The sequence below is a fragment of the Tachysurus fulvidraco genome, chromosome 8, assembly GCF_022655615.1.
Source record: "Tachysurus fulvidraco isolate hzauxx_2018 chromosome 8, HZAU_PFXX_2.0, whole genome shotgun sequence".
Classification (NCBI taxonomy): domain Eukaryota; kingdom Metazoa; phylum Chordata; class Actinopteri; order Siluriformes; family Bagridae; genus Tachysurus; species Tachysurus fulvidraco.
Window position 1 is genome coordinate 18,636,347 of NC_062525.1, and position 27,873 is coordinate 18,664,219.

Sequence of the window (27,873 nt, forward strand, 5' to 3'; positions counted from 1 at the left end):
GCAGAACTGTGGTCTATGAGCTTTCAGGATGTGTGTGACATGAAGCTCATGGCAATACATTAATCAAGCCTTTTATGTTTATCACCTGTTCACACTGCACCAGGACCAGTTCTTCCGAGCTCTGTCTTTCTAAGGTGCCTCTTCACAGCAGCTCCGAGATCAGGAGTGAAGGCCAGGTTGTGCCACCCTTAGAGTCATAACACACCTCATTACTCATCCGGTCTGATTTGGCTCCTACAGCCACTCAGACGCCCCAGCACGCTCTCGGTCTCTCTCTCTCTATTACTCTAAAGCAAATGAATAGTCTGCTTTTGGTTCCCTCAAGTCCTTTATGCACATCTTGATCTAATCTATTAAATTGTTCTAGATAATAGAGACAGAAAGAGTGTGTGGGAGAACAACCTTTCCATACATTACTGCAGCAGCATGGAAAACCACACTGCAGGAAAATTTCCCCACACACCCACTTCCCACTGATCACTCAAAACCTGAGACGTATAAATCATTTATTTTATGCACCAAGATTTTGTTATGAATGTTCAAACATTTAAACAAAAAGCACAACAACGGAAAAAAATATTAACAACAAATGTGGCAGTATGACCTAAATTTAGGTTATTGTCTGTTTGGTGTTTCATATGTTCTCTGTTTTCTGGTTTCCTCACACTTTTTGAAAAAACGACAACATGCCCTTAGGTGGATTGTCTTTACTAAATTACCTCTACATTTGAATGTATATGCATCGATGTCCTACTCAGCATCTATTCCAGTCTTAAGCCTAATGTTTCTTGAAATGGCTCAGAATCCACCATGACCTTGACCAGGATAAAGCACTTCCTGAAGATAAGTGAACGAATGTCTCAGCAGCAAGTAATTATCCAACAAGGCATACAAAGTGTATTCTTCCTCTACTTGATACGCTGATTTGCCTGCAAAGAAAAATGAATTCATTAGAGTTCTGATTCAAGTTGATCCTCAACTTTGTTTTAGGTAATTTAATAAAACATGAAAAGAAATAAAGAGATAGTTTTGCTAACTATTTTCTATGCAGATATTATTATTAAGTATTAAAAAAAACAATAATAAAAACAGCTAAACTACAGCAAAACAGCAGCTTTAACAAATCTGTAGCCTTTACAATTTCTGGGTAAAAAAAAACCCCACAACAATCAGAACAAGAACAAACCAGAGTGATCCCAGGACCTCTCATTTGAAGAGTTTTAACTTAATTGTATTGTCAAGGACATTATACATTAAAAAAAAATAATTTTGTCCTAAAAAAAAAACAATGCACATTCGCATTAAACTGTATACAGTGTTAATAAGATCTAATGACTTCTAATGAAGCACAGATCAGTATGAAATAGCTAATATTGTTTGAGCTGTATAAGTATATCAGTAGAACTAACAGCGTTGATGAAGCATCTCTTTAGAGCTTCAAACTCTTTTAGACACAAATCTTTCTTCAGCTCCTGTTTCCCAGTTGTAGTGGAAGCCACACATTTACCATAAGCAGCTGCCTAAAACACAAAGCAGTTCACATATTAGTTCAGAGAGATACAGTGAGGTTAAACACCAAAACGTGTTCATACTAAGTTTGATGTTTACCTCCCCTGAGCACCGAGCAAACATCTCAGGGAATCTCCTCATCCTCTGCCGGCTACTGGACCAAACGTTTCTCCCTGACATGACTGACAACACGCACAAGTCCCGCCTCCTACACTACATACAGCATGTGCCAAAGTCAGCTCCCTAAACTACCCTCTATGTTTGATAAAAAGTCATTTCATCGATATGAATTCGATTCATAGTGCAATAAACGAAGGTCACTGTTACAAAATTATATCTTTATCACGCAGTATATTAGCAAAAGAAACAAACAAATCCGAAAGACATAACAACCCTCTACAAGGGCAGCGCCATGTTTGTGGACTAGCTTTATGCTTTCTTCAAGTGCTCCTTTGTATCCTCGAATTCCAATAAAGCCCAAGTTGTAATAGTGAGCTGTTTTGTCCAGTCAGCGCTTCGGCTAAAATGATGTGTGGAGGAATTTTAACAAGCCTGAAATTATTCTGAAATTAAGGTCACTGAAACAGAATGTTTTACGTTCATGTGGAGCTTAAAGGACAGGAACGCAAGTTAACGCTAACTTTCACACCACTTGAAGGCTGCAATACCGTCCTACCCGTATCGAGACAGATCCCACCTCCTGCAATCTGATTGGTTCACACTAGACTCAATCAAACCTTGATCTATTTTTAAAACGGGAGCGACCATCCAATCACAGTACAGAAAGGTGGGACAGATGCGAATACGGGTGGGAAAAAATAACACAAACGGCTACACTCATGGGTGGACTCTAATGGTGACGTGAAGGCGTCAAACCAATGAAATGCAAGAACAGAGGGGTGTAAGTGTGGTGTATCAGACTAACCCAGTCAGCTATGATACACAGACACTGGAATGACCTCAGATTGCTAACAAATGGCTACATTAATGGAGCGTTTGGCTTTCTTACAAAAAGTAGGTCATTCATGTTGTAATGTAGTATAAACAAGGACGAGTTTTTACCTTGAAATGTTTTTAGCTAACTTGTTTATCCATAGCTAGCTAACTAGCCAGTTAGCACAATGCTAATGTAAACATTGGTGTGTTCTTGTGCTTCTTCAGATGCCGACTCTAATGAAGGCGACTGCAGATGACGAAGCGCCTTGTCCCGGGTTCCTCTTCGAAGAAATTGGCAGTATCCTTTTTTCCAGCACTGTGTTGTGTTTACAGTTTTACAGTATTCAGCTTACAAATGGGGGGCACGGTGGCTTAGTGGTTAGCACGTTTGCCTCACACCTCAAGGGTTGGGGTTCGATTCCCGTTTCCGCCTTGTGTGTGTGGAGTTTGCATGTTCTCCCCGTGCCTCGGGGGATTCCTCCGGGTACTCCGGTTTCCTCCCCCGGTCCAAAGACATGCATGGTAGGCTGATTGGCATCTCTGGTAAATTGTCCGTTGTGTGTGTGTGTGTGTGTGTGTGTGGGTGAATGAGAGTGTGTGTGTGAGTGAATGAGAGTGTGTGTGTGAGTGAATGAGAGTGTGTGTGTGTGTGTGCCCTGCGATGGGTTGGCACTCCGTCCAGGGTGTATCCTGCCTTGATGCCCGATGACACCTGAGATAGGCACAGGCTCCTCGTGACCCGAGGTAGTTTGGATAAGCGGTAGAAAATGAGTGAGAGAGCTTACAAATAAAGGCCTTAACTTGTGAAACATCCCAGAAATTTCCCATGAGTCACCGGGCTGCTGTCAGTGTCTTCTTGAGTACCTTTTGGAAAGGCTGCAGGTTGAGTCGTGTCATGTGAAAATTAAAGTGAGGAAACAAATCGAGCAGGTTGTTATGGTGATTTCATCCAGGAACTTGTCCACATTAGTACTGTGCAGATGATCGGTGTGGTGCATTGTGCAAAATGCAGCCTAAATATTATTAGAATTGTTCACTGCATATAAACACCTTAAGAAGGAATAACATGAGCATAACTTTCACTGAACCTCCATCCAGAACGTTTTTCAAGCTGATTTGTTAACCACAATTTGTTTAAACTTTGTTCTCTGTCCAAGGTTCTGAAGATCCTGCTGCATCTCTGTGGCCACAGTCCTCCGCACTTTGTCACGGAGATGAGAAGAAACGCCACTTTCATCCAGGAAGTAACGGGTACAGAGATTCCATGTGGATCTAACACCAGAGAAATTATACATAAGAACCCATCGTTTAATTTTCACTTCACTGTGTATAGATTTTCAGTTAGGAAATCTTTGAGAAACACTAGTCTTATATTTATTCGTTGCGCTTTAACTTGCCTTAAGTTATATTTACTTTACGCTGCCCTGTGATGCAGCAGTCAAAAATATGTGGTTGGCTGTTTTCATGTGACTCAGTGGAAGCATTTGTTAGCCCTTAACTTATCTCAGTGGGTAGCTGTCGTATGATGGATGAGTGATGACTGGTGGCTTGCTAGGGAGGGAAAAACAAACAAACAAACCAAATAAGAACAGCAACTAATCTTATGTTTTTGGTATCTCTTTCAGTGTATAGTGGTCCTCCAGACTCTGTTCATGGCAATGCACTGTTTCAGAAAGTCCGGGTCTCAGCACAGGTGAGATATTTTGAACTTTATTGCTTTCAATATTTAGTTTTTCAGATTCTTCTTTATAGTGTGTAAATAGTAAAATACTCACATACACTAATTTAACAAGATTCCATTCTTTTTGCACTAATGTCAACTAGAGATGAACCTTTTATATTGTCCTTGAACTCTTTCTATAGGAATTGGCCAGTGTGCTCTTCAGTGACATGATGTCTTCAGGGTCTGGTGTCTTTCCCTGTAAAGCAGCAGCTCCAACTACAGGTATGTGAGTGAGCAAGTGTTTGTGAAGTATCATAATTGTTGATTTGCCCAGGAGTTACTGTTGTCAACAAGCAGTACAGTAAGATGTATCTTTTATACGTTTAAACAAAAAGGCATCATTAATCAGGATTTAGCAGGGTATGCTGAATTACTGCTTCAGAGCTCCAGTGTCCCAGGTTTAGTCCTGAGCTCAGGTTACTATCTACATCTGTTGCGTTTCTGTGCATGATCTCTATGTGTTCGTTTCCTTTGGGTTCTCCGGTTTCCTCTCACTTGACAAGAACATGTCCGTAGGTTGTTTGGTGATTCTAAATTTCCTCGGGTGTGAATGTGTGTGCACGATGCCCTGTGATAGATGCTTCCCAGTTGGAACCGGCTCAAATCCACTAGGTTCCTGACCAGCATAAAGTGTAAAGTATTCAGGGTTTATTTTTTATTGAATGCTAAATATCTGTGTATTGTAGCTATTTGTTTACTCATTTTTCCATCATCATGTGACTTAACTTGTTGTTTGCCTTTAGGTGTTTGTTCATTAGGATACCGAGATCTTCCATCACCAACAGAAAAGTCCAAAAAGCAAAAGTGTTAAATCTGTCAAGTGTCATATTTTTCATATCATTCTTTTGATAGGAATGGGATCAGAGTATCTCCGAGCAGGAATGCTGGGATTTGGAAACAGCCCAGTGAGAAAATCATTCAGTAAGACAAGACTTTTGTTTACATTTTGTGATTCATGTTCCACATCGCTCTCTTGTTTTCATTCTAGTTTCAACAACATTGTCTGCATCTTCTCCATAAGGTTCTGTGGGTATTTTGGATAAGATTCAGAAGGCTGCAGAGGTGGTGGCAAGCGCTGTTCTTCCACCAACAGAGCACCCTGGGATTCGGCTCCACGATAATCACTATCGGGCTGTAGTAGCGCCCTCTGCTGTTGTGGAGGTTGCAGTGCCCGCCTGTGCTTACAGTGTCCCTTCACACAGTTGCAAAGGTACACAAATAAATGATTTTGCTCTGTGGCTGGGGTTTGCAACTAAATGTTGTAAAGGTCCTGCTATGTAAAAGGGTCATGCATGCAGTGTTTTGACCACTGAAATACTAAGAGTGTCTCCATCCGGACTGTGGTCCACCAGTTAATGACACACTAATATAAAACCCTGATCAATGGAAATGGCACTTTATAAAAAAAAAATCCAAATATTGTAACTGTATTGCATATATTACAATTTGGAGAATATTAATTAATATGAGAGAGAGTTATGAGTTAAAGGATGTCTGTTTATAGCTTGTATATGCACTGGTCAATAATCTGACTTTGTATACAGAGTGCCGCAAAACGTACTCGATCATAGCACAGTGTTATACCTTCTGTCATGAAAGTGTGCTTATGCATGTGACCTGCATGTTCTTTAGTATTGACTCTCCTGGCAGATTATTTCCTATGAATTTTGGAACAAGTCAGTATAATTAATGATGTTAACTGCATTAGTTATTGCATTAATAATGTTTTATTTCCTGTCTCAGTCTCTCACAGGTGCCCTGGCCGGGCAAGTGGCGGTTGGGAGGAAACGGGCAGTGGCCACAGCTCTTCTCACAACTCGTCTTTGGAGAATGAGCCAGTCGTTCACACATCAGTAAGGGGAAGCAGCAAGTCAACAGACACTGGCAGCCACTCAGGGGGCAGTGGAGAGAGTGGAGACAACGTATCAGAACGGTAAAGGGTCAGATCACTGTACAGCCCAGGAGCAAAAAAATTAGCTGTAAATATGAGCTTATAAATGGGGCTTACAGTTTAATAGCAGTGTATGAAGGCTTAATGAGGGTCGCAAGAGAGATTGGGTTATGCAAGAGAGATTGGGTTCATTGACACTGATTCATCAGGAGCTAAAAATGGCAATTTCCAGGTAAAAGGCAGTCATTTAAATCAGTACATTTTGTAATATTTGTGCACATTTGGTCTCCGTTGTGCTTCAGGATCAGCAAATTGGGGAAAACTATGATGTAACCTTTCCATGTACAGTCAGTCACTATGGGGAATGTCTAGGGCTGGGCGATTTGGCCTAAAAATCAAAATCTCGATTAATTGAACATTTTAACTCGATTACGATTAGTTGAACGATTATTTTATTTTTATTTTTTTTGCCCTCATAGTTCACTGACAAGTTTTGCTTAGTAAATATGCTCACATATTACAAGTGAGAGATTTTTGAATGAAGGGTGCATTACTTGCATTTTAAAATAATTGAAGGAAACACACTATCTACTATCTATGATTATTTATTGAACATCAATGTTGAACAACTGAAATTAAAGCACACATTGCCTAAAACGAACAGTCACTTTGTTTTTATAAAAAAAAGTAAAAATAAATAACTTGCACTTTTGGAAACAAAATACATTATTTTCATGTCGAGCATGGAGAGCTTAAACACTCAGACAACTGAGCAACAAGAGCAGCTTGTACCAAAGAAAAACGCAGTCTCCGTCGTTTGGACACATTTTGGCTTCAGTAAGGATGACAAAATGAAAGTCGGATGTAGACACTGTAGAAAAACAGTTTCGACGCCCAAAGGTAACACCACCAATTTGCCATATCCATCGACATGTCGGCGGAATAACATAACGTAACGGAGCAGGGTCACGTGACTCCACACGCGGTAGTGTTTTTAATGGGAAAGTAATTGAAATAATCGACCTGGAAAAATTTGATCGATTATAGGTTCTGAATGTCGATTTCGATTACTTTTCGATTAATTGCCCAGCCCTAGGAATGTCTCTACTTGCCTGTCCATCATGGTGCCATGATTCAGAGAGTGAACATGTCGTCATTCAGACACGTTGGATGATTTATAACGGATGGATTTTAGGCTTCCGTCAAAATGAACCTTAATCTGTATCTTACCATTTAAGGAGAACAAACCCATCACTTACAGATTCATGTAAATCTCCGGTCTTTTTTTTTTAAAATCTTTATTTGCTGCAGCTTCACTTTCAGGTGTTTTTTAGTCTGAGATGTTCTTCATGTCACTCTGCTTGAGAGGTGCTTGGTTCTGGCTCTTCTTTCTCAGTGTGGAGGCTGTACATTTGGGTGACTGTGGCCAGGAGATGGCGCTGATCAGTAGACTGACGAATGGATCTACGATCTTCCTGTCCAGAAACGAGAGCCAGCGTTTCGTCAAAGAGTGAGTGGCGATGTTTTAAAATGCTTCAGAGACAAAAGATTTTGCCGTGTGGAGAAAAGAACTTAAAATTGACCGAATGGATTTCTAAGGGTTGATGTTGGATCAGTAAACATTTAATCTTGAGTCAGATGTTCTTGGGAAATGATCTGTAAAAATCTGTAGAATTCATTCCTTAATCAGCAGTATCTGTATAAATCAGTGTTTGGTTCTCTCTCTCTCTCTCTCTCTCACACACACACACACACCCACCCCCAGGTGCTCCACCTTAAACTGTGAGGTTGTGGTAGAACTTCTGTGTAACAAACTACAGGATCCGTCCCAGACCATCCAAATGGTATTGTTTAATTTAATCTATTACCTCTAGTAAGTAAATGTCCAATTTAAACATCCAGCCCATTACTGATGTGCTCGGTGTCACTGTTCACATCGGTTTTTGCTCGAAGAAATGAACAATATCATCTCTTATCTAACACAGTCGTCATTGCATCCTTCTTTTTCTAGAGGGCGCTGTGTGGTCTGGCTTGTCTGATGTGCACAGATCTGCTTTCTTTAGAGCAGATCTTCAGTGTTACACATGAACGTCTCAATCAGTTGAGTAAGGGGACGGCAGGACCCGTGACGAACAAGGCAACCAAGGTAAGGAATAGGAGGGAAGTATAAAGCCAGAGCATTGTGTTCAAAAACAATCAGTTATTTAATAAATAAGTGCTACAAAGCTTTGATGCTTTATTTTTTTTTGTCTGTTTAGCTTCTTAGGCAGTTTGAAGCTCTATTGGGTTCTTCCTCGGAAGTAACCAAGCGTGACGTCGCCGCGTGTTCCGAATCATCCACTTCTCCACATTCAGATCAGCCTTTAAATCCATCCTTCACTAGTCCTTTTCTCTCAACACCACTGAATGCTGCGGTCAAGAAACTTTCATCTAGAAGTGATTCACAGGCTCTCTCTGCTGGACAAGAAGACCAGGAGGGCGTTTCTACTGACTCGGAGAGCATCCGAAAAGAGCGGATTGTTCTAGAAAGTGAAGACAGAACCACAGACCCTCGTCAGAGCTCCGAGTCGTGTGTAAACCATCCCAGACTGTCACTGTTTAGTGGCATGGAGCTGATCAACAGAGGGAAACCAGTGTGTCTGGTTGAGCCTGTTCTTGTAGAAACAGATACCCAGACCAGAGATGACATCACCATGGTTATGGAGAAGAGCTCAGAAAGAACAGCAGAGCCGTCATCACCCTCTAGTGCTGCACAAATGTCTGCGTTCTCCTTCCTCAACCTGTGACCTGGTGATGGCTGTCATGTTGCTGTTCTTGTAGATGACTTTCTGTTGTTAAATTTAAATATTTTGGGTCGAACCAGTCATCGTATGAGAAAATCGTCTAGAACGGAATAATATCTGTGAATATTTAAGCATACACCAGATACAGGAAGGAAAAAAAAGAAAAAAGATACCATTTAACAAATCATCCAGTCTGACACGGTCATATTTGGGAGTAAAGTGACCTCTACATCAGGGCAGTTTATAGATTTATATGGTTACTTAAAAGGACACACAAGTTTGTCCTATTAGGTTGCAAGTCCAGATGCTGCTAGTGGCTTATAATAAATGGACTGGGAAGGATTTTGGGGTAGAAGGTTGCTGGCGAACTGAGCAGCAACAGATGAGATACAGTGTAATAATAACGGAGACAATTTGTCATCATGTGAGGTGTAATAAAATGAATCAAGCCAACGCTGCCTCCTCTAAAGGAGAAAGAAGCTTCCTGTTTATCTCCAGGCTTCACAAGCTTATATGCTAACATTCTATGCTGACTCTGAGGAAATCACAGCAGCAATTGACGTCTATCAAACAAAAACGCAGTTCAGCTCCGGAGCGATGGCTGGCTTTTTTTTTTTTTTTTTCCACCCTTTATGATCACCTCATCGAAATCTTGAAAAGCGAGTGTTAATGTTTACTTAACCAGGCTTCATGGTTCACACGAAACGCTTATTCGTTTTTTTTTGTTAAAAATCCTTTAGTGTTGAAATCTGAAGGCACATAATAATGAGGCAATGTTTGCTTTTGCACTGCTGAAAATCTCAAGTATCAAGACACCACTGTATCGGATTTGAAGTCTGTGTATCTTTATGTTGTTACTAAATGTTCAGTAGTTTTAACTGAGAAAATGGCCAAACAGTGTCAGTATTCCATATCCGATTCGTTCGGGTTACTGTGTGGAGTTTTCACATGTTCTCACCGTGTCCATGTGGGTTCTTTCTAGGTTCTCCGTTTTGCTGCCACCTCCAAAAACCATGCTCGGTAGGTGGTTTGGCTACAGATGAATTTCCTGTGTGTCCAGCGGGTTTCCCTGCTGCATGCCTAGTGATCTCAGGATAAGCTCTGGCTCTGCCACGACCCTGATCAGAACCCTCTGAGACCACTCTTATCACAGCTGTCACTGTCTCTATATTAATCAGAACAAGTTATGGACTTGTGTTTTGCTGAAGACATAAAACGAATAGGAGACGTACCTCAGGATTATGCTCCTCTAATGTTTACCTTGCATGACCCATTTTGTCTCTTCAAGAAATGTAATAATTATTTATCTTTTGCACTATGGGGTTATTCCTCGAAGCTACCGTAGTCTTCCAGTCATTTAAAATCTTTAAAACCACAAGCGTTAACATACGAAATCATTTCAGCATGTTTCTTTTTAATGAACAAAATCATCTCTGTAGGTTTCACAGTCTGTGCCGTGTGTGAGATACGGATCTAGTTATATCCACGTGTCAGGAAATACGACGTATTTAATCATACCTTCGATTACAGATGGACGTCAACACGGTTATTTAAAAACTTTTATTGTTGATATTGTAAGATGATCATTTGAGAAAATAACTGTTTGTTTGTAAATGAGTTAGCTATGTTATGTACAATTCTACATACAAAACATGAAAGTGATGATTATTATTTTCAAAACTGATAGTCTTACTTCCAACCTTTTTTTTTTTTTTTTGCCCTGTAAGCCTTTCAAAAACAATTCAGAAACGTAGTTTGGGGTTCGTGCACCACTCTATAATAAATTCCCCTGAGACACAGTACAAGCAACACGCACTTCCTCAAACTCGATTATTGTCAGGATTGTAGTCGACGTCTGTTTCGCTGCTTGAGTGCAAACTCCACATGTTCAAATAAATGTAACATTTGTTCATTTAAGAGCATCTGATTTAATGAGGAAGCATTTCAGAACATACAACACTGCATACTCGTGGGGTTTTTGTTTTTGCCTCTGGAATGAGTTGATCAAAAAGCACATGAGAAATATGGGCATGAAGGTCGGGTCCATGGCCATGAAGGTTGAGCATTCGTGTAGTTTTGAAACATGTGCTCACATGCATTTAATATCAGAGGAAAAGTAATTCTCAGGGTTGTGTTTTTAATTGTATAGGCATGTGAACTATTTTGTAAAACCTGTCCTGCGACCCCACAGAACTGCTGGTCCTTCTCATGGATGTAATGCAGATCGTCAGTGCAAGTTATCAGTTATATCTCTCTCAAACGAACAGTTCATATGGAAGCTCAAATATGTCCTCTGAACACACATAATATGATCCTACATACATACGAGATTACAGCCTCTGGGATGATCAAGCTGTAGCGCTTTCTGATATAATTGTCCGTCATTCAGCTGGAGGGCAGAATGAGAATCGGAGGGGGGGGGGGGAACGTGGTGTATGGAAAGATACTAAAACCATCCCATGCCTCTTATGACTAAGAGGTGGTGGTACTGTGGCCCTAAGCCGCTATTTAAGGAAAAGTCTATTTTTAGACCGAGGCGTCTTCCTGTGTTCCTATGAAACGGCTGAATCATCAGCAGAAAAGGCCAACGACTGTTTTTAGGCTCTGCAAAATATTCTGGGAATAAAGATTATATTGTCGTCGCAGACTGACACATCAATTAAAAGTCACTGAATATTTTGTTTACTTGACTAATAAAAGTGCCTGAAGAAGGGCACATTACAGGACACCTGAATTAAAAAAAAAAAATCCGATAATTAAATACAGACGTGCTAAAGTTAAGTCCAAAAGTGAAATAAATAGTTTGAACTAAGCGACGGGCAAAATGAAAAAGAAAACGACTGAACATAAAAATATGCTTGTGTGGCACATATCTGTACTATAGTTAGCAACCTGCCAGCAATCTGACCTCATGGCACACAGGAAAGAGATCACAATGGCCCGAGTTGCTTTAAAATAAAAAATATTATATATGACTAAACTAACACAATTGTTACAAATCAAACAGGAACAAAAAGATGTAACCCCCGGGTATTACGTCTATGGATTAGAAATGGTAAAATTATTATTAATTCGTTCTGAATTAATGCTCCCATGTGCTTAGCTAAACCATGTGTGATCCCAGAGGTCTTTAGAAAGAGGAAAAAAAAAAGTAAAAAAAAATAATAATAATAATTCCTATGTGCACCATTTCCACTTAGCTCAACACTCATTACAAAGTACACCAACAACTCACACTGTGTCACGCTGTCTAACTTAACATTAACTGTGTATGACTTGATTATTTAGTATGTAGCACCATATATATGCCAGAATTAGCAATAGCGATTTACATGTAACAATCACATAGCATGCTGTCTGAGATTTTTTTTTTTTTTTTAATAGCACCCAAATAGAGATTTAAAACAAAACCTGACAATGATAATGAATAAGTGCTGTAAATATGGGGTACCGACGCAGCTGAGCCAAAGTGAAGAAGGATCCACATTGTGCCACCCGATGTAAAAGATTCCCTGTGTGGTGCCGTTAAATGCCGGATGTTTGGGGTGACCAGTGTTGATCAGGTTGTTCCTGGCTGGCCACGAGTTTTCAGACTGCTGAAGTGAGCTTCTCTAAGGATGCGGTTGATATTATGGTAAGAGTCATCAGATTTGCACTGTAAGGCCACCTCTTCACCAAACTGCCCCGATGTGCTAGGGCTACAGGAATCCTCGAGGACACGCGTTCCATTTATTCGTGCAGACTCGTGGTTGAAGCCAGCTCCTGTCAGCTTCTCTGGGCTGCTAAAGCAACTGCTATCACTACTGGAAGACTGTTGAGAAGAGAAGAATACATCCTTCAATAAGGATAAGCCAAGCATGGGCTTTTACTTTATACAGGCTTTATTATCAAGTCAAGTCTCTTTTATTGTCACATCACCACAGCACATGTGCCTTGGTGAGTGAAATTCTTAGGAGCAAACTCCAGAAATTGCAGAATAGTTGTACAGATATACAGATAAAGATATAGATAATGAGTTGACATGTGAAAATGTGCAATTTGCTCATACATATAGTTAGTGCAATCTCCGGTGCAATGTGTGTACAATATGTTTTATTGATTAAAGCAAGGAAAAACCGATCATTGCATACTCACCTCAAAGTCCCAAACATCCTGGGCTAGCTCAGAAAAGATAGGATGACCCGGAAACCTCTTAGCTTGAGGCAGAAGTTGTTCTTCCTCAGCATCACAGCTATGATGCCGTTTTCTGTTAGGAGATGATCATACTCGTTAGTTTTCAGTGGTCAGTGGAGTAATTCACCATAACATCTTAAATTATTACACCTCAAGATATGGAGAAAGTGATTTTTCAGCCTAATCTCTATCTATAACATTTGTAGCATATGTGTGATTAGCACGGAAAACCAGTTTATTCCAAACACACAAAGTCTAATAGAAGCCTTTCTATGTAAGGAATAAAAACACTTCAGTATGTGCTGTTAAAGGAAAATGTTTATTGTTCATTTATGCATTATAGTCACAGATTAAATTCTTATGGAATATCTATGAAACAATTTACTTCTGATTTCCAGGCACATTATCGAAGCTATAAACATCATTTGTTTATTCCATTGATTAAATTAATCGGTTCCTGTCATTATTTCCCCCTTCAGTCTTGTAGTTAGCAATTAGCCAGAAGAAGAAAAAAAGCTCCTCTGTTCGCATGTGACCAGAGACTCCTTATATAAATGTGAAATAAATGTCTCCTTACAACAAAGCTTCACAAAATAAACAGATCAAACCTTTTTTAAACACGTAAATAACACGTTTTTATAAAATCCGATAATCCACAAAACTGTTCTGTATCGCTGTTCCTGTGTATTCTAATCATTATATTATTGTTATGTTTTGATGGCTACAGATGCAGCGGTCAGATTACTGTATATGCCTCATGAAGATCGCTGTTGCTTTATAATCAGGTCATATTTATTCACACAAAACCTTATTAGATATTTATAGAATAATCCACTGCAGGATTATGACTCAAATGTTGACTGAATATCTAATAATAGTCTCAGTAGCATTCGGAGTGTTCAGTGTATTCACACACACATCGTGTACAGTGCAAGTGTAATATCTATTAGATGTAAAGACATATATATATATATGAATCATAAGAGAGATAAAAGTCATTAAAGTCTTACCTGCTTTCTGGCAGCATGGGTAATCCGTGCATTTGAGAGTTAGTCCTTGAACAGGGCGGCTGTGGTTCAACAGCTCAGTGTTTTTAACTCTGAGTGCTGTTCCTCTGTGACTCTATAACCAGGAAACTAACCACACATATTCACTTCCTAATCCTAAACCCTTAAAAAGTAACCTCGACTGAAAATAGATCTGAATTGATAACCAATCAATCACTCAATCTTGTTAGCTAGCTAATCCACATAGCCATGTAACCTGATTAGCAGTTATGTTTACTAACGCTTAGTGCTCAGCATAGCTAATGGCGAGACACAAAATGCACTAAATATATTGTGTTTTTAACTTTATTTACTCTCTGAATCCACGTTGATTATAAACACTATATGACACTTTCAGCCTGCTGCAGCTGGAACACCAGAATATCACAAGCTTAGTGTTTTTTAACAGACAAACAACAGGTCAAAAGCAGTCAGCTCGTTCCTGCTGACTATTGGATTTACTTTCACCCCTAAGATAAACTTGATTATGTAAACACTATAAACTAAACCACGTAGAAAACTAAACCCTAATATATACCACTTAACTGAACGGCATCGAAAGCAGCTTGCGTGACAGCTAACATTTCTCTCCAGGTAAATTTGTTTGGTGGATACTTCCGGGTTCGGCGTCGTGATGTTTTCGTGACGTAGACGCTGCGTGAGAAACAAAAACAAGTATCACTAGATAGATAGATAGAGAGAGAGAGAGAGAGATAGATAGATAGAGAGATAGATCGATTAGGTATTGATTGGTGTTCATTGGGTTTAATATGTGATGTCGTTTTGAAATAAACATTTATAATGCAATTAGTATGTAAATAGTTATATACAGGCGCTGCGATTGGGACTAAAATGGGTCCTTGGTTCTTGTTGCTAAGTGCGAGGTTAAATTAGTGTCTCTAAGAGAAGTTACAGTAAATGTAGGTGTTTGTCATGTTTATATTTATCAAACTCAAGTGACAGTCAGCATTTATTGAAGCTCAAGATGAGCTTAGGTGAGTATTAGCCTGAAAAATACTAACACGAGTTGTTGTTTTCTTTCTTACATATAAACTTGTTTACATTTTTAATTCCTTTATGTTCAGCCCACCAAAAATGTTCCACTGTTAGTTTGGATCTAATTTCTTTTCTTTTTAGTTGAGTTTTATACACATCCAAGCTATTTCATTTGTTTTGTTTTGTTTTGTTTTTCTTAAACAGAGATATGTCCATTTTGTGGGAAGTCGTTCAAAAGGCTCAAATCACATCTGTCTTACTGCAACATGTCCCCTGGGTCTAAAACTTCCAAAGTCACTCACAAATCTAAAGAAATACCGACTACTACTTTTAAACCAAAAATGAAGACTACAAAAGTAAATACTAAAAATAATGACATTAATTTGAATTGCTCAACAATTAAGGCAAACTCAAAATCCACCAAATCCAGATCCAAAAATGCTGAAAAGGTGAATAAGGAACTTTTACAAAACATCTCCGCACTCACAAGCACCGCTTCCAAGATACTATCCACAGAAGGAACGAACACAGACACATCGAAGCCCAAAACCAAATGGCTTGCAAAAAGAGAGCAAGAGATGTTAAAACAAGCTAAACTTAAAACACAGACTAGAATCAAGTTCACTTCAGTTTCTCAGCAGGAAAAATATAGCGGTAAAATATTTAAAACCCCAGTAAAAGACACACATTTATCAGCGAAAGAAATTGTCAGTGGGCAGAATCAGCTTACAGGAACTAATTTGACTTCTCAACTAACAATCAACGATATCAACTGCAGTGTGTCAGATCCTTTACAAAGAGTTCCCTGGACCACAGGCTGTCAGGATAAGCAAAGTATTCCAGCGGACCAGACACAAATTAGTCCAAAGTCTAACCAAAGTCTGACCAAAGAATATAAAGAACAAGGTGTGTCTACATTTCAAACTAAGACTTGTGTGTGGGACCACATTAAACATGGACTTTATAGAAGGAGATACGACATCGTTCCCATGTTATTTCCCATAGTTTCAGCACACAAAGTATCTTTTGCCAAGTGTGTAAACACTTTAGAGTCTGTACTCAAGCCTCATACAGGGAATGATCAAAACACTACTATGAAGACTTCCCCTGGAGAGTTTCCTATTTTGCAAACCTCTGTCCAAAGACCAGTTGAAGACATGCTCGGCTCACGATTACAAAACACGTCCATTCTGCCATACGCGCCTGAGATGGAAACAGGTTATGGTGGAACATTTTTCTGCTCACCTGATTCAGAAATCTCCTCAAATGAAAATGTATTGATGAAGTGCCAAACCTCCAAGCTTTCATCACAGAGACAAGGTAGAGTATCCTTGTTAGTAAAAGACCACTTTAATAATATTAGGTATGTGACTGCTATATTACAGAGCATCTATGTAATGCAGCTCTATCAGCTACTGAAATATATTTACTTGCATCCTGTTTGCCTTAGAAACCCTAAAGGTATTGATAATGAACACTAGGTTTAGCTTTGCTCTACACACGTAAATGAACTATTTACCTGTTGAATTCTATAATACATTCATCAACTTGTTTTTAGATTAAGATTTTATTATATAATATAGTCTGTAATAACAATAACCGTAACAGCACAGTGCACACTGTGAACAAATTCTCTCGTGGAGATTTCTGGAGCTTCTGTATTTGTCCGGGCAGGTTTAATGACAGAGCTGAGACTTGGAGATGTGAGATTGAATGAGCTTACTTCTTGGCTTGGTGCACAAACACCAAAATCAACCAGGGAGGCTGTGACAATGTTTAATAAAGGTATATTTCCATTTATATTTTGGAAAATGATTCTATATGAGTTGCTATAGACAACGTGTGCATGAATTTACTCAAAGATCTGTAAGGTTGACGGTTTTCCGACAGTCTGATGTTTGTGACTGACTGACAGCATCACTCGCATACTGTGTGAGGTTCCCCAAGATAGTGTTACACTTTCAATGATTCAAGCACTTTATATATATATATAGTCGTACAAATGCACTTATCCTACGGATGTGTTTTAAATGTTTAGATGCATCTCCTGATTCTTTTCATGCCTTTTTGATAAGCTTCTAACTAATTTTCTGTACCTCCACATCTACCAGGTTGGCAGTGGTATTACAGGAAGTACATTGATGTGCAAAAAGGAGGAATTGGTGGGATTGCAATGCTGATTGGTAGCTACTGTATCTTGGGGTACATTTGGAGTTACCCCCATATCAGTAAGATCATTTTAAATATCATTTAATCTTGAATGGTGTATACAAGTATAAGAATACTATTTGTCTGTGATAATTTAATGTGTGCTTCCTGTGTGTTCTGTTGTTTTTGTAGAAAAAGACCGCTGGAGGAAGTACCATTAGAGTATTTGGTGGACATTTTTCAACTGTACTGATGCCAGAGTTTTGCAATATGTGCATCGCAATACTTGTACACTAGATATTTATACAGTCATTTATTTGACATTTTTAATACATAATGAATTTTTGTTACAAACTTAATTATTACTTAAGAAATATGTTTAAACTGTGAAAGAAACCATTCACTGACATCCATCCATGTATTTAGGGTGATGTCAGACATGCCCAAAATAATATTCTTTTTCTATTTATTTTTTAAATGTATGCAGAATGTAGTGCACTTACATACTTTAGATATGCTTTTGTTTTAAAAGTCATGGTGTCTAATTTGTTTGCAGAACTGGTGTGAAAATTGTACAGGAAATGTTTCGTCGTCCACCCCCCCCCCCCCCCCCTTCAATTTAAGACGCACATTATTCTGTTGTTAACTAATAAACGCTAAATGTCAGTATTTAAATAGTAGATACTTTAAACAGTTTTGGTAACAAAAGAACCATGTACCACATGAAGTATCTGTTGTATTCAAAGTGAATTTAATATTGATTGATCTTTGTTGTTGTAGTGAGCACAAATTAAACATTAATTCAATATCTGACCATATATTTTGATTTCACATAATCAAGTTATACCCAACATAAAAAATAACTTCCTCGTTTCGTTTTCCATACTTTTCTTACAAAAATTATAAATATTTTTGTTGTACTTTCATTTTTAATACAAAACAAATGTTGCAAATAAACTTTTGTATGAAAATGAAATGTTACAACCACAGAACTTTCAAACTTTCAGCATGAAGGTGTTGGGATTAACTGAAGGCCACACACGTACCGTAAAACAAATAATTTTCCAAACCGATTTCACGTACATTCTCCTAAGGCAAAGAAACCCCTCAAACAAAAAGGTCTTCAGGCTGAACCTCCTTTACCCACAAAAGCTCAGATCACAGACATTACATCACAACTTTTGTTCATAATATTTGGTTGAACTGCTGGGAAAGATATACAGTATAGTGTTGTTGATTAAGGAAATCATATTTTAGGCACAATCAACCTTTCAATACCAACATGCAGACACAAAAACATACATACACAAATGTATCAAGCCATTCACTGCTGTTTATGCCGTGTTGGTCTCACTCCTGTTGTTAGGGTAAACAAGTTATAAACTTATTAGATGCGATCAGAAAAAAACCACAGTCAGAAATTTCAGAACTACTAACTGGCAGCAAAGAAATCCCTTTGTGCTGCAGGAGGGATTCAGTTTACCACTTAAAATGACTAGATAAATCTCTGGATGTACTGATGTTTGTTTTTCAAAAGAACTACATTTCTAAGAAGAACGAAGCAGTTTTGTTTGTATTTCTAGAAACACTACAAAAATCTATCTAAAATGTTTTTGGCTCACAGCAGTTATGGTGTAGAAGTCCGTGTTCTTCACATTTCATACATCTGATGATTAAAGATCATTCTAATTCTCCAAACTAATACCAAAATATATAAAGTAGCTTTAAAATTTGTGATTGTGGCTTTAAAATTTGTTCTCATGATAAAATTAACTTGGCAAACACATGGGTAACTTGTCAATAGTTGTTAAATAACCCAAATGGGTAGGCAGAATGTTAAGTCTCCTTCATATTATATTATTTTGGTACTTCAAAATCACTTACCAAAATAGTGACTGGAGTCAAGCTGCAGAAAACACAGATGTCTAAAAGACAGTGTGTATGTGTGCAAATGTTTGTTGCTACAGCCGAAGAATGAAAACCAGAGAGAGAACATAACCTGACCAGCAGGGAACACCAGCCACAAGGGAAATGAAATAGTTTAGGACAGTATCTCTCTGGGCTCATGGAATTGCAACCTACAGTTACACACCAGCAGGTTTTCTATTCAGGGCTATAAGCAGCATAAAGGGGGGGAAATCATTTAAAACAAAAATGAATAAAGCATAAAAGAATGTAACATTGTACCCTCAATCTGAGGACTTGGTTTCCCCTGCAGAAAAAAAAAAAACACTCAAAGTGAGCTTGTCTTTGTGGACAGGAGGTCACATACCTGTAAGGTACAAAACTAAATGCTAAATAAAAGAAAAGCAGAGCAAGAGTCATTGCTCTTATAACAGTATTCAATTCCTCACCTGGACTGCATAGTTTAGGATTTCGACCAGTTCAGTGATTCGGCTAATTCTAGCTCTTCTATAAGTAAGTCAGAAAGAAGAATGAAAACGTGTGCAGTGCAAGGAGGTTGTTGGGACTATGATTGAATACTACTACTTTAAAACAAGAGTGTCTATATTAAAGATGCCTCATTTGGTCAGACACTACTGCAACAATCTTAACAAAAGATAAAGGACAGCAGCTATAAGCCATAAGCAGCAAGTCTTATGAAGGGCTGCTATTCCAGACACACAAGACCCACCTACACCTAAACTTGAAAAGGATGGGGGAAGGACAAAGAAAACCTCCAAATATAGTGTAACTAAGTACAAGAGTATTCTTGATCTGATCAAAGCATTTCTATGAGTAGGTATGTTCCAGAGCTACGGATAGATACTAACACACACACACACACGTCAAACATACACATGAATATTTGTGTAACTACCATTTTTCAAACATCAGAACTTACTGCTTTGTGTGGGTGAACTTCCAAAAGGGCTCTCATGTAAACTTTTCCAGAACAGTAGGCACAGTCATTTTTCTTCTCTACACCATGTACTAAAGGGACTCTGTGTGTACAAACAACTGTTTTGCTGAAGTGCATCTTTCAGTCTCACGTTGCAGGATTCAACTCACGATTGTGACAGTATCTAACAATAAAACAAACCAAAAAAAAAAAAAAGCTAACAGTCTAATATACTATTCACCGCGGCTTCAAGCACAGAATCAGTGTCAGATAGTTGGACATGACCATGCTCAAATGCCTGGAGCTGTTCAGAGGGATAGAAATGGCCAGAACTGTGCTGAGAACGGCTAGGAGATGTGGAGAAGTGGGCAGGGTGAACGTGTTGGTGGTGTTGACTACTGCTGCTACTGATTATGTTGGAATTCATTTTCTTCATGTCTAGGTTGTTCTTACTGAAAGTCTCTTCATTACCACCACCCCCTGGATCCTCAAAAGCTGAAAAGGCTTCTGTCCTATAAGCAGGCTTTATATGGCATTCTGTCCTCTCTCTGTATCCTTCTATGTGTGATGTGTCTTGGCTAGGGGAGGTTTCCATAAAAATGGTGTTCTCCTCATGACCATCTGAATCCATGGACTCAGAGTTTGATGTCAAATTCTTAGGTCCACAGCAGAATTCCTCTAGAAACCCATCTGCAACACAGAACAGTATTGTACAGTCACCATAAATGTCTTAATATTTAATGTATATTTAAAAAGTTAATGCATATTTTTACCTGGGTCTACAAGTACCATTCGTTTGTCTTGAGTCAAGTTGTTCCGTTCCTCTTGGTTGAATGTCCTGTCAATCATCACTATTTCTGATGATGGGCTAGACCGCTGTGAAAATAAAAGCCAGATCTGAGAAATCTGAAGTACAAATTCCTTTAAATAAACACTTCTATACCAGTTTTTTTTTTTTTTTTTTTAAAGTTTCCCCACACAGGTTTACCACCCACACAAAGGTTTACATTTAGGTAAACCTACCTCAGCCTCCACCATAAGCAAACGCCTGTATTTGTTCACCATTGACTGTGTTCTCATTAACACTTGTGTGGAAGCTGCCTCAAATTCTTCATCCACTGCAGAGAAAAATAGCACAAAACGCTTGCATTATAAAACTCCCATACAGACAACGAGTGTGAAAAATATTGTCGAAAAATCATACCTTTGGCAAAATCCTCCTCACAGGGTGGCTCCCCTTGGAACACATGATAGGGCAGCAATCTGTCAAGGACATCATTTATTGAAGTAAAGGGTGTATATTCTGGAGACAGGACCCTGGTGTGATCTCTCCTCAGCTGCTCAAGAATCCTGTGTAGGATATAACAATAATATTATTACAATATATCGATATATTAGTTAATAAAATTGCAAATGAATAGCTATTGGATAACTTACGTTCCTCCTCTGCTGAGCTGCTGATTTTCAGGTCTCTTTGAAGTAGTGAGGAGAAGAAATTCCTGGTTGGCTGGAGTTTTCACACCTAAGAATGTAAACGTTTTCACAAATGTTTAAACTCGCAGAAACTTAGCCGGAAAAGAAAAGAAAAAATGGACATGTAATACATAATCATACCTTTAGTACCAAGAAGATTAACCAGCTGCGTTTGAGCTTTTTGTTTTGGTAATGTAGAGTCCTTTGAGAAAAAGGTTTTATTTAGAATTGCTTATAATAAATTTGATAAAGAATGAAAAAGTAAGTGGAAAAAGCATGAAGTTTCTAACAAATGTCTTACCTGGTTGACAGGTATCTGTTGTTGTCTTTCAAATTGTGTTTCTTGGACTGCTGTGTGTGAAGAGTCTGTGTTGTTTTGTCCCACAGGCACCAGAAGACGCTGTCCTGGGCTAACAGATATCTGTAGATGAGTCTGGAGTGGCTGGCCTGAGGAATTTACCATGGTGAGACGGTTTGGTGCCTGCAAAGCCTGTACAGCAGTCGGAGTGGGTGATGGGTTGGCAGTCCAGACTTTGGCTGAGACACCAGGCCTCTGAGTAACCTGCATTACCCCTGTAGGTGAGGCTTGCCCAATCTGACCTGCACCAACCATACCTTGATTCACAATCATCCGCCCACCAGTTGCAAAATTTTGTCCAGCAATTATCTGCACAGCTGTATTCTGATTAGTCAAAATAGAGTATGTAGTGGTGCTAGTTAAGGATGGGTCACCCACTTGAGTGTTGGTTTGAAGCATCTGCCCATTCACTGCCTGGAGCCCATGGACAGTGCTGCCAGAGGGTAGCAAAAACTGCCCCTGGGAAAGATTGGCCTGGACCTGTGGTTGTCCTTGCTGTCCAAAGGAAGAATGAACTACTATGCTGGTGCCCTGACTCACAACGTTCACCTGCTGGGTAGTCTGTGGAGATCCATTGGCTGTGTATGCAATAGCATTGGCTGGGCTTGCAATAGTAGTGGTGTTGGGTTGGATCCCTAGATTGCTTATATTGTACACGGTTTGTCCACCTGTCTGGAGGGCCTTGGGCTGAATAGGTCTGACCAAAGACTGTGGTACAGGGCCTCTCTGAATAATGATATTCTGAAGCTGTATTGGCCCTTTATTAAAGGGAACAGATATCTGCCCGGGTGTAGATGGAACAAAAGTTGTACCCTGACCAGCACTGCCCATCACTGTATTTCCACCAGGCCTCAAGAGTATCTGAGGGCGCTCCAGGCTCTTGATAGTCATCATGGGGGGAGTATTTCCATTAAGAGAGCTCACTAACTGAATGTGTCCTGCTTGTCCATTTGGTAAAGGCAGCTGGGGAACTTGCTGAATAAAAGCCTGAGGTTGTGCCCCCGCTAGGGGCATTGGGGCCATTAGTCCAGTTCCTGAAACACCTCCAAGTCCTCCAGAGAAGTTTGCAGCAGGACACAGAGCCGGTTGAGAGTCCAACAACGCCTCTTCGGCCAATGTCTGCTCCGTGATATCTGCCTCCAATAAAGATTTCTGGAGAATATCAAAAGGTTGGTCCTCACTACCAAGATCGACCCTGTCACTAGGGGAGACACCATGTTCAAGCTCATTTTCAATAAACTGAAGGCTGCTGGAAAGTCCAGATTCACCAGCTTCACCAAGTCCTTCGTCAGAGCCAACCTAAGCAGGAGACAATTAAAAAATGGAATATCAGCATCATTTACACCGAAGTAACTGATTAACTAGATTATGAGAAAGTATTCTTACCGTGGTATTTGAGAAAAATGAGGTTGCAGATTCATATGCTGCATTTGTCAGGTCATCCTCTTCTATCTAAATGTCACAAAATGAATGTCAACATAATACCGGGAAACCATGACAAGAATCATATTTTGTATATATAAAAGTCCTGATTGTTTTCATAAGCTACTAGACTGAAAAATATGCATTAAATGATGGTGAATGAAAAAGCTGGTTGATCTGGAGTACTCCAAAATTGAAATGTAGTACGATAAACAACCCTTTGAAAAATACGGTCAGGCTTACCGATTTGTTATTGGAGCCATGAAGATAGTCATTTAAAGCTTGTACATCCCTGTTGAGAAAATAAAACATACCATCCGTGGCTAGAGGATACAGTCACAGCAAATATATGTTTTTAAAATTATGTATCATTAAATCAAACATGCATAATTTAACCTTTCTGTGAAATAGAAAAAAAACATTCATTTGTTCATAACTTGTTTTCCATTAACTGTACAATTAATTCAAAAGTCGTTCATGTTAAATTAATGAAAGTCATTTTGGTCCATATAGTTTATCATAAATAGAAGTAATAATCAGTAAAGTTTAATAATTCTGCTCACCCAATAAAATCCAGAAGACGGCGATCGTCTTCATCATCCATGACACCTAAATTTAACGAAAAATACACACACATCTCAGCTTCTTGCTCGGACATACAGCCACCTTTTTATTTAGTCAGGAAAAGTAACCCCTACACAGTATATTGTTCGATGTGTGCAACACTATAAGATCTAATCCAATATATTTCTTTGATCATTTATATCCAAAACATTATAAACAAATGTTTTCATTGTACTATTATTTACATTTAACATGATTGAAAATACACATTTGCACTAGTTAAATCTGAATTCAGATACAGAGATGGGCATGATAAATACACGGGATAAGAAATCATGGGGATAAATCACAATGTTATGAGTGAAATAAAATGTGTAGTGTTAACCCTGTAGTGTAAACCCTGTAAACCCTGTAAACAATGTAGTGCCTACCCTGTAGTGTAAACATTAAACACTGTAAACCCTAAACCATGTAAACATTAAACACTGTAAACCCTAAACCCTGTAGTGTAAACCCTGTAAACACTAAACCCTGTAGTGCAACCCCTAAACCCTGAAGTGTAAACCCTAAACACTGTAAACCCTGTAGTGTAAACCCTAAACCCTTTGGTGTAAACCCTAAACCCTTTAGTGTAAACCCTGTAGTGTACACCCTAAACCCTTTAGTGTAAACATTAAACACTGTAAACCCTAAACCCTTTAGTGTAAACATTAAACACTGTAAACCCTAAACCCTTTAGTGTAAACCCTAAACCCTTTAGTGTAAACCCTGTAGTGTACACCCTAAACCCTTTAGTGTAAACCCTAAACCCTTTAGTGTAAACATTAAACACTAAACCCTAAACCCTTTAGTGTAAACCCTAAACCCTTTAGTGTAAACATTAAACACTGTAAACCCTAAACCCTTTAGTGTAAACATTAAACACTGTAAACCCTGTAGTGTACACCCTAAACCCTTTAGTGTAAACATTAAACACTGTAAACCCTGTAGTGTACACCCTAAACCCTTTAGTGTAAACATTAAACACTGTAAACCCTAAACCCTGTAGTGTAAACCCTAAACCCTTTAGTGTAAACATTAAACACTGTAAACCCTAAACCCTTTAGTGTAAACATTAAACACTGTAAACCCTGTAGTGTACACCCTAAACCCTTTAGTGTAAACATTAAACACTGTAAACCCTAAACCCTGTAGTGTAAACCCTAAACCCTTTAGTGTAAACATTAAACACTGTAAACCCTAAACCCTGCAGTGTAAACACTAAACACTGTAAACCCTGTAGTGTAAACACTAAACCCTGTAGTGTAAACCCTAAACCCTTTAGTGTAAACATTAAACACTGTAAACCCTAAACCCTGTAGTGTAAACACTAAACACTGTAAACCCTGTAGTGTAAACACTAAACCCTGTAGTGTAAACACTAAACACTGTAAACCCTGTAGTGTAAACACTAAACACTGTAGTGTAAACACTAAACACTGTAAACCCTGTAGTGTAATGAGTTTCTGGTGTATATATATTGAGTTCAGTTATAATAAGCACAAACTTCAGTGTATAATGAACCATCCAACTGTGGTCAGGGTGATTTTACTGGTAATGTAACAAGACGTAAAAAGGCTTGATACTGAAGTGTTTGTGTGTGGAGACTTTGCGGGTTTGTCTTCGACGTTTTCAGAGAACACAAAGCAACTCCTCGTGTTGAGTATAAAATGGCGGCTGCTACCTGAAACTGCGCCACTCAGCAAACCACAGACAAAATGCACAGACACCGACATTAAATCGCTCGCAAAACAATTAATAGCAGAAACGACAGCGAAGCTAAAAACAAACAAAAACATAAAAACTAAACAAAAATCGGGGACAAACGCACATACGTGGGGGGAAGGGTAGGACATAGTGATCAGATATTTAACGAGTTTACCGATCATTCAGGAAGGTATTTTATTAAAATTACACATTTACACAGGATAAATATGATTTATGTCGCCGACACACTAACTGAAAAAACCAGTTTGAACCAGTTTTGTCACTCGTTTTAAATGCAGACGGTGATAAAATAGCGTTCATCACTTTCACGTTATCAAAATAAACGTTTTATTAATGTTTGGGTTGTTCGCTTTCTTTAGGGTTTTCTGTGCCACTTAAGGTCGTAAAGAAACACGAGCATGTTTCTGAAAGGCTGGGGCACTTTCTGTCGTGTGTAATGGCTGCTTCAAGTCGGTGTTACACTGAAATGACGTTCAATGTGAATGTAGCCGTTTGTTTGTTATATATATAGATATATCTATAGATAGTCAGGTTTACACAGCACACATTTGGTTAGTCACAGTAACGTTAATACGTTTCTAGACAAACAAGGGAGGAGAAATATCTCTTTTCCTTCCTCTCTGAAGAAGAAAAAAAACCATAGCCAGCTAGCAAAGCGTTAGCTCTTCGATTGTTGCAGTCAGGGGGGCGGAAAGGAGACGCAGCAAAAAAGCATCAACCCTCAATATACATCCTAATTTAAACTCTGGCAGACAGGGGGACTGTTCACTCCATCTACACTTCGACCGGATCTCCAACTGAAAGCTTTGTCGGTTTACTTATTTTTTTATTAGCTTAGCCATTAGGCTCGGAATTGAATAGTCTGGACTGCACACACACAGCTCAGCTCAGATAAAGCTAATACGTCCAAAAGAACAGAATCTCTGTGTTTATCCAGGACTGTGGGGAGCTCAGTGTTCGAGTTGTCCTGCTTTATTCCTGCTCAGGTGCACAAGCCGAGGAAATACACGGCCACCATTGGATTAGCGACCGTTCACAGGTTTGGTCGGTTGGACATAATTTCGGGTGTTGGTCTAAAAACGAACGCGTTCTACGTCGTTGTTGTCGTCGTCGTTTGCGAGAAGAAAACAGATCAACCTAAATAAGGCTTAGCATTTGTTCTTTTTTTTGTTTTGTTTTAACCTAATGGCCTGCTCAGGAGTGAACGCTAGCCTGCTAAGTTAGGGGTTCCTCTCCTGTACTGAAACGGATCCGATTCGACGACAAAAACATAACGAAGTGTCGAACAATAAATATTTATTCCCATTTGCATAACATAAAGACGACTTTGAAGAAGAGGCAAACCCTTACTCCTGTCTCACTCCTCTTGAAACCCAATATCTCCATTTGGCAACTTTTAATTTGCTCCCCCTCCTCTCCACCATCACCACCACCACCACCACCTCCTCCTCCTCCTTCTTCTTCTCCCACTCATATATTTTCCCCTCACTGTCCTTGCTCTGTCTCAGATAGATTTTTCTCTCCGCGCAAACTCTTCCCTCCCAGAAGGAAGGGGTGGAAGGAGGCCGTGTGTGTTTTTTCCTTGAAATTTTTATCACAAAATTATAATACACTCAAAGGGAAACTCACCGTCATGAAAAAGCAGTGCCGTGTCACCGGGGTTTCCTCGCCATCTCTGCACGGGCCGCTGAGGCAACGTTGCTCCAGCAGAAGGCGCATCTGCAGCCCTGAGGGAAACACCACCACCAACTGTAGCCCCAAAACACCACACTCGCTCACAAACACTACAACACTTCACTTAAACTCAACACTTCACGTTATCACATACAGGCTGACCTTTCGGGTCACTGTGACGCTCAACAATCAGTTCAGATTTTAGTAACTTTTATCCTCCTTTGGCTTATTATTTGAATTTCAGCTACAGGGGGCGGAGCCATGACTGGGACCACACCCAAAATAGCCAATCATTAAGTGTTATTCTAATTATTACATTTCCTCATTATACCACAGATTAATGGTAAATGGAAAGTGACTATAGTTAATTAAATAAGTTTCAGTGAAGATTATTTATATTTTTAATTATATTTTCAATTCAATTTATATGTATAGCGCTTTTAACAATTTCCCATTGTCTCAAAGCAGCTTTGCAGAAGTATGGAAACAGATGAGAGAAAAAGCAATAAATATATTCTAACGATAAGAATTGTTATTGTTATCAAGAATTGAAAAAAAAATTATTTAA

The 27,873-nt window shown here is 39.0% G+C and overlaps 5 protein-coding genes across 10 annotated transcripts; 2 read left to right on the forward strand and 3 right to left on the reverse strand.

Annotated features, from left to right (window-relative positions):
• Window positions 1-489: 489 nt before the first annotated feature.
• Window positions 490-2,208, reverse strand: ndufaf8 (NADH:ubiquinone oxidoreductase complex assembly factor 8). 2 transcript variants are annotated; one of them, XM_047817122.1, is made up of 3 exons: window positions 1,609-2,208; window positions 1,508-1,520; window positions 490-929 (listed from the first exon to the last, which is right to left on the reverse strand). In XM_047817122.1, exons 1-3 carry the CDS (start codon window positions 1,687-1,689, stop codon window positions 799-801), a joined length of 225 nt encoding a protein of 74 aa, XP_047673078.1. In that variant the 5' UTR covers window positions 1,690-2,208; the 3' UTR covers window positions 490-798. The 2 variants fall into 2 exon arrangements, with proteins under 2 accessions (XP_047673078.1, XP_026996235.1); XM_027140434.2 differs by having other exon boundaries at window positions 1,410-1,520; window positions 1,609-2,176.
• A 159-nt stretch (window positions 2,209-2,367) lies between these two features.
• tepsin (TEPSIN adaptor related protein complex 4 accessory protein) lies at window positions 2,368-10,759 on the forward strand. 3 transcript variants are annotated; one of them, XM_047817119.1, is made up of 13 exons: window positions 2,368-2,523; window positions 2,671-2,743; window positions 3,263-3,384; window positions 3,603-3,696; window positions 4,071-4,138; window positions 4,309-4,390; window positions 5,021-5,089; window positions 5,190-5,378; window positions 5,912-6,101; window positions 7,456-7,569; window positions 7,825-7,903; window positions 8,071-8,205; window positions 8,318-10,759. In XM_047817119.1, exons 1-13 carry the CDS (start codon window positions 2,485-2,487, stop codon window positions 8,843-8,845), a joined length of 1,782 nt encoding a protein of 593 aa, XP_047673075.1. In that variant the 5' UTR covers window positions 2,368-2,484; the 3' UTR covers window positions 8,846-10,759. The 3 variants fall into 3 exon arrangements, with proteins under 3 accessions (XP_047673075.1, XP_047673076.1, XP_026996416.2); XM_047817120.1 differs by having other exon boundaries at window positions 3,263-3,375; XM_027140615.2 differs by having other exon boundaries at window positions 3,263-3,354.
• Window positions 10,760-12,187: 1,428 nt separating this feature from the next.
• Window positions 12,188-14,661, reverse strand: si:dkey-21c1.1 (uncharacterized protein LOC100150256 homolog). Its single transcript, XM_047817121.1, has 3 exons — window positions 14,026-14,661; window positions 12,977-13,088; window positions 12,188-12,653 (listed from the first exon to the last, which is right to left on the reverse strand). Exons 1-3 carry the CDS (start codon window positions 14,055-14,057, stop codon window positions 12,402-12,404), a joined length of 396 nt encoding a protein of 131 aa, XP_047673077.1. The 5' UTR covers window positions 14,058-14,661; the 3' UTR covers window positions 12,188-12,401.
• On the reverse strand, window positions 14,468-27,739 carry bicral (BICRA like chromatin remodeling complex associated protein). 3 transcript variants are annotated; one of them, XR_007143664.1, is made up of 12 exons: window positions 27,261-27,739; window positions 23,864-23,909; window positions 23,544-23,592; window positions 23,265-23,330; window positions 21,822-23,177; window positions 21,662-21,722; window positions 21,485-21,569; window positions 21,252-21,397; window positions 21,071-21,165; window positions 20,821-20,923; window positions 20,051-20,737; window positions 14,468-14,715 (listed from the first exon to the last, which is right to left on the reverse strand). XR_007143664.1 is itself a non-coding variant. In XM_027140613.2 (11 exons), the coding sequence occupies exons 2-11, from the start codon at window positions 23,902-23,904 to the stop codon at window positions 20,265-20,267; spliced, it is 2,475 nt and encodes an 824-aa protein (XP_026996414.1). In that variant the 5' UTR covers window positions 23,905-23,909; window positions 27,261-27,739; the 3' UTR covers window positions 17,936-20,264. The 3 variants fall into 3 exon arrangements, 2 of the variants coding, with proteins under 2 accessions (XP_026996414.1, XP_026996415.1); XM_027140613.2 differs by lacking the exon at window positions 14,468-14,715 and having other exon boundaries at window positions 17,936-20,737; XM_027140614.2 differs by lacking the exon at window positions 14,468-14,715 and having other exon boundaries at window positions 17,936-20,737; window positions 26,982-27,739.
• si:dkey-21c1.4 lies at window positions 14,738-18,011 on the forward strand. The gene is made up of 5 exons (XM_027140616.2): window positions 14,738-15,056; window positions 15,262-16,377; window positions 16,732-16,842; window positions 17,169-17,285; window positions 17,398-18,011. Exons 1-5 carry the CDS (start codon window positions 15,047-15,049, stop codon window positions 17,424-17,426), a joined length of 1,383 nt encoding a protein of 460 aa, XP_026996417.2. The 5' UTR covers window positions 14,738-15,046; the 3' UTR covers window positions 17,427-18,011.
• Window positions 27,740-27,873: the final 134 nt, after the last annotated feature.

Coding starts and splice junctions, on each gene's coding strand:
- ndufaf8 (XM_047817122.1), bottom strand. CDS start 1,689: ATGTCAGGGAGAAACGTTTGGTCCAGTAGCCGGCAGAGGATGAGGAGA.
- tepsin (XM_047817119.1), top strand. CDS start 2,485: ATGGCTACATTAATGGAGCGTTTGGCTTTCTTACAAAAA. Junction 4,391..5,020: donor AGCAGCAGCTCCAACTACAG/GTATGTGAGTGA, acceptor TTCTTTTGATAG/GAATGGGATCAGAGTATCTC. Junction 7,904..8,070: donor CGTCCCAGACCATCCAAATG/GTATTGTTTAAT, acceptor TTCTTTTTCTAG/AGGGCGCTGTGTGGTCTGGC.
- si:dkey-21c1.1 (XM_047817121.1), bottom strand. CDS start 14,057: ATGCACGGATTACCCATGCTGCCAGAAAGCAG. Junction 13,089..14,025: donor CCCATGCTGCCAGAAAGCAG/GTAAGACTTTAA, acceptor ATCTCCTAACAG/AAAACGGCATCATAGCTGTG. Junction 12,654..12,976: donor AGGATGTTTGGGACTTTGAG/GTGAGTATGCAA, acceptor TCTTCTCAACAG/TCTTCCAGTAGTGATAGCAG.
- si:dkey-21c1.4 (XM_027140616.2), top strand. Junction 16,378..16,731: donor GCTTTCATCACAGAGACAAG/GTAGAGTATCCT, acceptor TTGTCCGGGCAG/GTTTAATGACAGAGCTGAGA. Junction 16,843..17,168: donor TGTGACAATGTTTAATAAAG/GTATATTTCCAT, acceptor CACATCTACCAG/GTTGGCAGTGGTATTACAGG.
- bicral (XM_027140613.2), bottom strand. CDS start 23,904: ATGGATGATGAAGACGATCGCCGTCTTCTGGATTTTATTGG. Junction 21,723..21,821: donor AACAGATACCTGTCAACCAG/GTAAGACATTTG, acceptor TTTTTCTCAAAG/GACTCTACATTACCAAAACA. Junction 21,166..21,251: donor TGAGGAGGATTTTGCCAAAG/GTATGATTTTTC, acceptor TTTTCTCTGCAG/TGGATGAAGAATTTGAGGCA.